At 45.8% G+C, this 11,715-nt stretch overlaps 1 protein-coding gene across 1 annotated transcript; it reads right to left on the minus strand.

Annotated features, from left to right (window-relative positions):
* Positions 1 to 5,657: 5,657 nt before the first annotated feature.
* Positions 5,658 to 8,245, minus strand: LOC147977862 (putative L-type lectin-domain containing receptor kinase S.5). The gene is made up of 2 exons (XM_087516471.1): positions 6,850 to 8,245; positions 5,658 to 6,765 (listed from the first exon to the last, which is right to left on the minus strand). Exons 1-2 carry the CDS (start codon positions 8,195 to 8,197, stop codon positions 5,945 to 5,947), a joined length of 2,169 nt encoding a protein of 722 aa, XP_087372597.1. The 5' UTR covers positions 8,198 to 8,245; the 3' UTR covers positions 5,658 to 5,944.
* Positions 8,246 to 11,715: the final 3,470 nt, after the last annotated feature.

An 11,715-nucleotide genomic window follows, 5' to 3' on the forward strand; every position in this document is an offset into this window, starting at 1 on the left:
ACTGGGGGGGGGGGGGGGCATCACGCCCCCAGTGCGCGGTTTAGCGCCGGTGCGCCCCCAAGGGGCGATTTTTTGCCCCTTCTAGGGGGCCAACGGCCGGAGATGCCCTAAGATTTGCTAAGAAGGCTGTTCGTGCAAGCCCATGGGAAGTAAAATCCCGCAGTCATCAAGCTAGCCCATATAACTGTTCGCAGTAGGTTTCCATAACTGTTCGCAGTAGGTTTCCAGGGTTTGTCTTCCTGTTTCGCTCGCTGCCACCGCTCTGTCTTCTTCTCAACGCCGCCGCTCTCTCTTCCACTGCCATGAAACGGCATCCACTAATACACATGAAACAACAGCATTCATTTCCCTTCAATACCCCGCCCCCCATTACCTTGCAAATGCAACCAATCACAGTCTTTAAAGGGACGTCATCGACCACAGAAGACTGCTCGGGTCCTCCTACCCTCCGAGCCAGCCTCCGGTCGTCAACTCTGGTAGGTGGATGCTACCTATTGTCAGCCACAGTCAGCCTTTCCTTTCCCCGAGCTCATGGTTTATGAATTTGCTATCTGGCGCTTCGGATCCAAAGGTGTTTTGCTCATCGAATAAAAAGATCACACAACCTTTCTCCGTTCCCATATGATTTCCTGATAGGTATGTGTTTTCGTGTATGATTGAGTATATTCGTTTCTAACAACATGTTGGGGAATAGAGAGCTAGACTTTCATTAACAATTCAGTTTCTTGCTTTCTGTCAATGCTAGAGTTTAATAACAACTAAAATATAACATACGCAGTTTGTCCGAGATGGGGAAGAGAGAACATTAGATATGCATGCGTGATGAACTGACCGAAAAGAGGCCACAAGGGTAAGGTTATCATTTTTTGCATGCTATTGAAAGTATAACAGAACTCCATTTGGAATTTCCTCAAGTTGGGCAACTTATATTACGACTTCAACTTTATTCTGTAGAAAACTGATACAGTGTGCTATGTTGAGAAGTATTTTTCTTCAATGCATGCTATTGAAGAGACTATCTAGGGTATATTCCAATTGCTACCCAATGTAGTACATGCTTCTTACACAATTTTTTTTACTGATGATGTTGATCTTCCTCCTTTTGGGGTCCATCTGTATGTGTGTGCTAGCTGGTATATAAGATTTTGCAGGTCACCAGTTCATCACACCCAATATGATCTAACACCACTAATGAAAAGTTATGTGTTGCTCCCGTGAGTTCCGTTCATGCTACTAATGACCTATCATAGGGGTCATGGCCTATCATTGTGTCAGCCCAGGTCTTCAATTTTGTTTCGAGCGGATACTTGAGCAGCTAACCTTCCATTATACATCTTTCCTGAAGCACTTCGACAGGAAGGCGCTAGAAAATTTCATTTGTTTTTTTCTGGAAATATCTTACTAATAGTTTTGTGTTTTTGTTTCATTCAGCTGCAGTGAAGAGATTTAATATTAAAATTGTTGTCCATCAATGAATTTTCTAAGTTGCAACTATATGTTAGCAAGTAATTATATGTAAAAGACAAGTTTTTTTCCATCATTACTCCTATGTAGATTATATAGTACGGTTTCTTGGCTTTGATGGTCTTATGGCCTGCTACCTTTTTTTAAAGTTGCATATACTAAACAAGAGGACTAACTTCTGTGTACATAAACATGCTATAAGATCAATTGTCATATATCAAGCAATGTGCCATATGTATAATGAGATGGCCTTTCTCTCCCCACTACAATGCGTGAAAAATGTCAAGATCTAATGATTTGTTGGTGAATTGGAAATATTTATAACAATATTTCTCGATTGTACATTACATTACTGCACTTAAGTGTGCATTTAGTTAATCATTTTTCACATTCAGAAGTTTCAGTCATCTCCAAGCTTTTCACTCCGTTTTATGGTATGATATATTTGAGCATCCAACTATCGTATAATTAATCTAACATGTCACCTCGGTACACAATTAATGTCATTCATGTATAGCTATCCATCTTCCGCCACAATGCGTGGGGTACATCGAATACGCCAACAACAGTTCCAGTCAAATCATTAATCCAATCAAGAAACGTATATACCCCTTGATGATTGTTAATATTTATCATTGCATCAACCTTCCTCTATAGAATCCCGCAGCAACGCGCGGGGTATCACCTAGTATTTTTAGTGTATGGCACCGCGCGCTTCCGATAGCACAGATACTTGACACAAGTCAATTCTACAATAGGCTGTCTAAACTTATGCCCTATACAGATACTTGACACAATTGAGTGGCTAAACTTGAGTGGCCGGTAGTACAAATACTTAACACAAGTCAATTCTACAGGAGCAGAAAAACTTTATGCCCTGTTGCTTTTGACATACTAAATACTTCTACTTTCTCATGGGCATGTAAATCAAGTTATTAAGCTGGTTAAACATGCAAAGGTTGTGCCACACTTATACTATACCTGGTACACATGCTTAGCCCAAACGTTGTGACCCGGCAAAGCTGCAGGTCTAGAGGATGAATGAAGGAGGAGGAGGTTTTAGTGTGTGAGGAGAGGTAAGAGGAGATGATAAGGGTTTGCGGGGCTCCATGAACTCCGCTCCACCTAGAGCACCTTCGAGGAAACTTCCTTGCACCCATTTTTCGTCGGAATACCTCAGCCAATCCGAGCACATCACCTGACCTAATTAGGACGTGACCTTTGGCCGTCTTAATATCTTGCTGGATGAGTAGGTACTACTACTAATGAAGTCTCCACTCCGGCCGGCCGGTCTCTTGTCCGGTTTCTAAAGAAAAGACGATCTATTTCTTCAGTTCCACTCATTGGGATTTGATTGCGTTATGCTGGTTTAACTATCCCTTAAATTGTTTTTTAAGAAACTATCAATTAATAAGTTAACCCAATGACAAATTATAAATGCGGTTGATATCCATCCGGCAACTTTGAAAGTGAGACATCTTTTAATTATAAGTTATGGAATTGTCATACAAACGATTAGGACATGTACAAATTAAGCAGGTGCATATGTATACATCGGTGCTTCATAAAAAAAAGAGGTCTTATTTAGTCCGCCGCTTGGCGGGATGCTTAAGAGCAACTCTAGCAGACCCTGCAAAAGACGCAAAATTATAAAATTCCGGCGAGTATGCGGGCTTGGCCCAATTTTGCGGCCAAAACAGAGCCCGCATACTCGCCCGGCCCGTACAAAAAATTTCCGCGGCCCGCAAACCGCACGCCCCGACCACTATATCTACGGTTCCACGGCGCGTTTGCGGGGCGGCAGTTTATTAACCGTAGATATCTAGGCACCAGATCCAACTATCCGACGTGGCCAGCGACGAACACCAACACCCCGCACCGGCTGACGGCGTCCAAGCGCCGGATCCAGAGGGATCCGACCTGAACCGGGCGGTGCCCGCGACCACCCGGTCTTGCCCACCACGCAGCCACAACCTCGCCATGAGAACACATCCAAGCCGCTGTTAAGCTTTTTAATCTTGATTATGTATCTGCGTATTTGTTTTGAGTCCTACTTGTAACTTAGATGTCTAGGGAGTAGCGAGTCCGGCGAAGCTTCAACAAAGATGTGTGGAGAAGGCGAGATGCCAGACCGCCGTGAGAAGCGGGAAGATGTGATGAAGCTGGAGCGTGACCGGCTGCACGATGAGGAGGAGCTGGGTGATCCGGCAAGGTAGTTAAGCTGCGTGTGTTGGCTGGGTCATGTGTTAGTGGCTAGGATTTGTGCATGCACTAGTTAGTTAGTTAGTGGCTGCATGCATGAGTTGCATGGCCAGGTTGCGTGGGCGTTGAGAAAGGATGACGTGCATGTAGCCAGTAGGTTAGTGCGTGGAGGCCGAGTCTTGTGCATCGTGGAGAGATTCCAGGGATGCATGGTCTTATCTTGTACTGCCTACTTAAGTTAAGAAAATGAATGAGAAGAAAGAGGCTGTGAGGGCTGGGAAAAATACACAATGTAGTCTCTTGTTCCACAAGGAGGAGAGCCTCCCGGCAAAGCACCAGCTGGTCTTCTCCTTGGTTGCGCGTGTGTGTAGAGTTTCATGTGTGTGTGTGTGTGTGTGTGTTTGTTCTTGTGCTCTTGTGAGAAGAAGAGAGAAACAACGAGAGAAAGAGAGTCGGAGCTGTGAGAGGCAGCACCAAGGTAGAAAAAGAGCGGCGTTGCGAGGAGGCGGCGCCAACAGCCGCCGCTGCGCCGCGCAAGCCGCCGTCAGGAGTTGCCCGCACGCCTCGCTGTCGGACCCCACGCTAGCCTGACGCCTCCTCTTGATCTGGCCATCCCATGCCAGCCGTGACGCTCGAAGGGGAGAGATGCCCCGCCGTCCTGGTTTTGCCCGACCGCGCTGCTGACGGCAGCGAGGTGGGAGGAGAGGCGGGCGAGGTTCGAGTGGCGACGGCTAGGGTTTTGCCCCGGATCGCCCACGGAGGCGACACGAGGGGGAGGGGTAGAAGGAGGGGGAGGGGGTAGCCGAGTTAGAATTGGACTCTACCTTTAGTACAAATACTTAACACAAGTTAATTCTACAAAAGCCGCAAAACTTTATGCTACTACTACTTTGTCATGGACATATAAATCAAGTTATTAAGCTGGTTAAACATGTTAAGCTCGTGCCACAATTATAGTATACCTGGTACTCACGCTCAGCCCAAGCGTTGGGACTCGGCAACGCTGCAGGTCTAGTGGATAAATGAAGGAGGAGGAGGTTTCCGTGTACGATAGGTAAGAGGAGACGATAATGGTTTACAGGGCTCCATGAACTCTGCTCCAACTAGAGCAACTTCGAGGAAACTTCCTTGCACCCATTTTTCATCGTAATACCTCAGCCAATACGAGCACATCAGCTGACCTAATTAGAGCGTGACCTTTGGTCGTCTCAATATCTTGCTGGATGAGTAGGTACAGTAATACTAATGAAGTCTCCACTCCGGCAGGCCGGTCTCTTCTCCCGTTTCTAAAGAAAAGACTATCTATTTCTTCAGTTCCACTCATTAAGCTTTGATTGCGTTGTGCTGGTTTTACTATCCCGTAAATTGTTTTTTAAGAAATTATCAATTAATAAGTTAACCCAATGACACGTTATAAACGCGTTTGATAACAATCCCGCAACTTTGAAAGTGAGACATCTTTTAACTATAAGTTAAGGAGATGTCATACAAACAATTAGGCCCAGTACAGAGCAGGTGCATGTATATACGTCGGTGCTTCATAAAAAACCGGGTCTTATTTAGCCCGTCGCTTCGCGGGGTGCTTAAAGCCGGCCATAGTGGTGGTATCTTAGCTAGTATCATACACATGTGGTAAAGAATTAAAGAAGAGAGAGAGGACTAGAGTAACATAGGTAGATACCGTATCATATTAAATGATATGCTATTTTGTGTCATGCATGACAATAAATAATAATCTATGATACTACCCTATGATACTATACACTATGAAGGTAGTATCATACACTAGTATCATATGCATGATACTAGTATATATATGATACTCTCCACTATGAATAGCCTAAGAAGGGCAACATGTGCTAACTTTTGCTTGGATGCCAACCGCTGCTTGTGGGGTTCCGGCTGCAACCTCCTTAGGTTTTAAAGCAGTTAAGCAGCTATACGAATCACTCTCTGTTGTAGGTATTAAAATCTTTTAGCAAATATCTTGCATTTTACATTCCCTTAGCTAGGTAGGATGGACCATAGATGGATGATATGTACTCCCTCTGTTCACAAATATAAGATGTTTTAACCTTTTGAGACATGTTTTAGAATGTTTGTTCACCCATTTTAGTCCGTATCTAGTCCATATTGAAATATCAAAATATTTTATATTTGTGAACCAAGGAAGTATAGTAGAGAAATGGATGAAAAGTACATATACACACTCTTTTCTTTAAGGAAATAGCGACATAATCTTTAACACATACGAAATGAAGGCGATGGCAATGGGTCGCTAGGTTGTTGTCGCCCCCAGGGCATCACTGCTGCTCACCGACGAGCCATCCTCCCATTGTGTGCTTGTGATCATCACTGGTTCATCAAATTCCAAGGGGATCCAGCCGCCTTCTGGCGGCCACACGAAGGTTGGTTTCTCTAGTGGCACGTGCGGCAAGGGCGTGGATTTGGCAACGATATGCACCACCTCTGCCATGCTTGGGCGGTCCGACGGGTTGGGGTTGGTGCACGCCAACCCAAGAAGCAGCAAGCGACTAGCATCATCATCGTCAAACTCTCCAACCACCTCGTCGTCCACAGCTTCGAGCAGTCTCCCCTCCTGGTGAGCTGTCCAGACCCAGTCAGCTAGCAGTTGGAAGGACTCATGGTAGCCATTGAGTGCCCGCTTTCCGGTGACAACCTCAAGGATCAGCACCCCAAGCGCGTAAATGTCGGTCTTGCGTGTGGCCTTGCGGCTCATCGAGTACTCCGGTGCTATGAAGCCCCATGTCCCCGCGACGCCTATATCCGTGTAGGAGTTCTTGTCCAAGCAAGTGATGATGCGGGCAAGGCCGAAGTCACCGAGGCGGCCATGGAAGGAAGAGTCGAGCATGATGTTGCTCGCCTTGATATCGCGGTGGAGCACCATGTGCTCGTGCTCGTGGTGGACGTAGTGGAGCCCTGCAGCAACATCCATGATGATGTCGTAGCGGGTGTTCCATCCTAGGAGGGTGACTGACTGCTGCGGGGTTTCGCGCCTGCCAAACAGGTGCTGGTCCAGGCTGCCATTTGGCATGTACTCGTAGATGAGCAGGAGTTCACCTTTCTTATAGCACCAACCTGATATTAATTATTGCTTAAAAAAGGAAAACACCAAAATATACACGACAAATAATATGATTGAATGGTGAAGAACTTTCATACCGACGAGTGGCACGATGTTTCGGTGACGCAGACGGTTGATAACATGAACCTCTGCCAGGAAGTCGTCGTAGCAGCGGTCATCATTACGCGTGAACTTCTTCACTGCCACGTCGACATCTACGCGTGACTTAGTCGTCCCAGACACCGGGGAGCGCAGTGTTCCCCTGTACACGGCGCCAAAGCCTCCTTTACCTAGCTTCCTTGCCTGGTCAAAGTTGTTGGTGGCCTTCCTCACGGTGGCGTACTTGAACTCCCTGGGCGTCCCGGGAAGCCGCCGAAGAGCCTTGGATAGCTTCAGCTCCATCTTGAGGGCCTTATACCTCGAGTTGAAGTAGAAGGCCGCTGCGGCGATCATGGCGGCCGTTACGGCAACCGTACCAATGACCGCAGGGAGTATCACCTTCCATTTCTCGCTGTGGTAGTCATCGCCGGGGAGCTTGTCAAGCATCAAGTTCCAGCTCATGATGCAGTGCAGCTCGTAGCTTGCCCCCGTCGACGCCGAGAAACCGATGTAGGCTCTCTGTGGGAGATGAAAGCTGATGTTGAGCGGCGCGTCAAGGACGGCACGCTCTGGCCTCTCCTGGCCCTGGGGAGCCATGTATACCCATATGTGGTGCCCCACGCCGTTGTATACGATCCACACGGTGTAGTTCCTCGAATGTTTGTCCGTTGTCCTGATGGTAAGGTTGCCAGCAGGCGGCGGGACCGAGGAGAGCGGCACGGCGAGGTCGGAGATGACGCTGCCGATGTTGAGGCCGACGTGGTTGTCATCGGGGTCGTACGACTGCTTGGCAGTGTCGAACTCCACGGCGACGAAGCTGCTGGAGTTAGACTTGGAGGTGGTGTTTGTGAGACCGAGGAAGCCACCATGGCTGCCCGGTGGAGGGCCATCGAGGGAGGAGGCGATAACGAAAGCAAGGCCCTCGCCATTCGACATCGTATCTTCTCTGAAGACGTTCATGTCGAAGGAGGTGTTGAAGGAGGCGCCGTGCCTCACTCCGAGGGAGTCGACGCGCCACAGCGTGACCGGAGACATGAGCAGAACGGACCCGGACTTGTTGACTAGGTAGGCATCGTTGTTTCTGGTGCCTGGAGTCAGCTGGAGGGCTCCCCCATTTATGCTTGCATCCTTGAGCGACGCCAAGGAAGAGCCCGCGAGATATCTGTCGAAGGAGGGGAAGCTGTAGTAGACGATGTCGTCCCTATTCTTCAGCTCCTCATCGCAGCAGCTACACGAACGCGCAGATAGCGACGGGGAGCAGGATGCAGTAGAGCAAAGCAACACCACCGCCGTACAGAAACACGCAAGCCATGGCTGCCCTCGTACAAGTGCACTAGTTGCTGGCATATTCGATGTGGAGCAGGACTAGTCTAGTTAGCTATGTATCTTGCTGGATGTGCGCAGGGCTACGCTTGTTAGACTGTATTTATATCTGTCTTCTGTATATGTCTTGTATATTGTATTGTACATTTTGTGCACCCCTTTATATATACGAGATAGCCACACTCGTGCAGTCTCCCATAAACATTATTGTTTAACATGGTAGGTATTTGAAATCTCCATTCCTGCTGGACGTGGTCTCTTCTCCAGTTGTCCTTATATAAGCTTTGCTTGCACTGCATACTAGTATTGCTTAGGCCGCGCTTGGAATTGATGTATTTAAATACGCAGATATTTTACCTACAGGTGTAACTTACCGGGCTAGTAGCCATTTCCGCCTGCGAGCGAAACGACGGCCGGACACGTGTATTGTTTACAGGTGTAATTGCTAAGCGAAACAACAATCCAAACATTAATAGTCACGGTGTGTCAGTCAGATTGACAGTTTTGCCTGCGAGTTAGTTAGAGACAACTCTAATCTGAGAATAGCACTCCCTCCATTCCAAAATATAAGATGTTTTTTGATACTGACGAGAACTCACGCGTGCTTTTTCAGTAAGCGATAAGGCATTATAAATTATAATGCCTTATCGCTTACTGAGAAAGCACGGGTGAGTTGCCGTGTCCCAGCAGAGAGAGGATTTTAATCGCTCTGTTTGGCTTGTACTAGGACCAGTAATTTTCTGTGGTAGTTTATACTACAAGCACGCGGCTACGTGCATAACACGTACTACAAATTTTAATCGCTCTTTTTGGTTTGTATTATGACCAGTAATTCTCTGTGGTACTTTATCTATATCTATATCTACTAATATAGCAAATTGACATTCTTGGTTTCGTCCCTTTTACCAGGGAGTGTGATCAGATAAGTAAGGAGAATTTCCTAAAAGAAAGGAGAATGACGAATACCAGGGGGCGTGATCAGATAAGAAAGGAGATTTTCCTATTAAAAAAAAAGAAGAATGCTGCAAAGGAATTACTACCAGACGTGGCATGCAATTAACTGACACGGTGGAATTAATTAGAATCATTTACACTGCTGATTGGATAAGGAAGGAGAGTTTCCTAAGAAAATAAGAATGACGCCAAGGAATTACCAGACATGGCATGCAATTAATGAACACAAATGCATTAATTAGAGTCAATTACACGGGTGGTGTCACACAAATTGACATGAACTGTCACTTTGGTGCTACAAGTTGTGGTCTACATCAAAGTCCTGAAGAAACTTGGCTCGAGCATGCGCATACGGTGCTTTTCTCGTTTTGATACAGATCATGCGGTGACTAAGCAAGCCAACATGGCGTGGATCCCACTTGACAATGACCAGAGGACGCGGGCGGGGGCGTGTGGCCGGATATTTTTCAAAATCCCCCTTAGATTTATTATTTTTTCGCAAATAAGCCCCTGCCTTGGCTTATAACCAGTCGACCCAAAATCGCAGCATCCAAATCCCTAACCCTCGTTCCCATTTCCAAAGCACGGCGGCGGCTGTCTCCTGCGTTGATCACGGTGGCTAAGGTGCTGAACAGCGGTGATCCATTGATGACTTGAGTTTAGCTCACGCAATCTGCCTCACCTCTCTTGTGCATCCCTCTCTCGTTGCTCTCTCACCTCGCCGCCATGTTTGTAGATGGGTGGCACTAGTGTACCAAGGATGGTCGGTGGTGGGGCGAAGATAGAGGAGGACGATGAGCCGTGGGCGTAGATTACCTCTGTCGTCCACTAGGGCAAGAATCAGGTAAATCTTTGTCGCCTCTCAAATGTGCAGTGTGTTGGACGTTAGGGTTAATTGGATTTCAACCTAGGAGGATGAGATGCCGGATGTGGCCGGTTGCATGCCGCGACATGCTGTCGATGCGAGTTTCAGTGGGCAGATCACAGTGTTGATTTCTGCGGGCACTTGAGTGCGCCGGTTCGTCATGTATGCAATGAAGGAGTCGACACTGGCAGGAGATTCTTGTCATGCTACTATTACGTTTATTAGTCCCTGTCATTTTTGTCCTCCATGTATTGTCATGTGGTACATTGTGGTGTTGATAGTTGTCTACTTTGTGACTGGACAGGACGCTAGGACTTGTCCTATTGGAATTTGTTCAGAATTTTAAAAATGTTTTGTTTGAACTTTTTGTTCAAAATTTCCAAAAATGTTCGGACAAATCAAGTACACTTTTTTCTTTCAAATTTTTGTTTGTCTTTCTGAAATATGTTTCGAAATTACAAATATTTTCGTGTTTTCAAGAAAATGTTCACTTTTGACATTCTGAACAACTTTTTAAAGAAAAAAAGCTTTTCTTTTTGAAATTCCCTTACAATTATAAAAAATTCAAGTATTTTTTAATTTATGATTTTTTAATAAAGAACAAGCATCTTCTTGAAAGTTTGAAAAAAAATGGAAGTACAACCATTATTTGAAATATAAAAATAAATTTGAAAAGGAAAGAAGAAACATAACAGGAAAAACGAGAAAAACAAATAGAAAAAAAGTAAAAGAAAATGTGGACACAAGACCAGTTCACAAAGTGTTCGAAAATTCTTTTTAGAATTCTCAACCAGTTCTTACTTTTTTTTAAACATCAGTACAGACGCAAACGCTCATACATACACGCATACATTCAGCCCTATGAACGCACACACGCACACCCTACCCCTATGAGCATCTCCGAAAGACTGAGCCGGCATGTCATCTTGAAATTTACGAAGTCGTCGTAGGCGCCTCGTCGTCGACGAGAACGTCTTCTCCCACTGAAAACGCATCGCCGGAAATCCTGAAATAAATTTAAAAACAATGCGATCATCAGGACTTGAACCCTGGTGACTGGTGATACCACTGTCCCTCTAACCATTCAATCACAGATTGGTTCGCAGCCTGTTCTTACTTAAAGTGTCAGGCTTCACATCGTTCACTAAAGCCAGGCAGTCCCTGTGGCTGTGCACGCATGTTATTTTGTAGGCTGCCACGTGTTCGATTCCCGGCTAGAGCGATCCTTTTTCGTTATTATTCATAGCGTGCCACTGCATATGGGCCGCCCAAGTGAGCCGACCTTTGCGAATCGTCGTCTGGTTGCAGCAACGAGCAGCACACAGGAGGTCATCCAAACGTACGGAGTATATTTAGTGAGGGGATTGTACCATAGCGGGGCTCAATGATCTATTTTACCACTAACTACAATGACATGGTGTAGAAATAGATCTGCCTTTGTTTCAAATATCAGTACTATGATCTTAATCTACAAAATATGGAACATACAGAATCATTACTACCATGTAGTATCATTTAAACCTGTGTGTGTTCTTTAGTGAACCATTACTATTATATGTGTTCTGCTTGTCACACCTCTTCTTTGAGAAATATTGTGTTCATATCTGCTCCTGTTTATATTTTATACATCCTTTTGAGCTTGCTGAGGCTGGAACGTAAATTAAACAGGTGGGATTATAACCTATGCATCAACTATACCTTTCTTACCTTGCTCTTGGTATCT

This window comes from Triticum urartu, chromosome 3A (assembly GCF_056163025.1).
Source record: "Triticum urartu cultivar PI428250 chromosome 3A, HENAU_Tu73, whole genome shotgun sequence".
Lineage (NCBI taxonomy): Eukaryota > Viridiplantae > Streptophyta > Magnoliopsida > Poales > Poaceae > Triticum > Triticum urartu.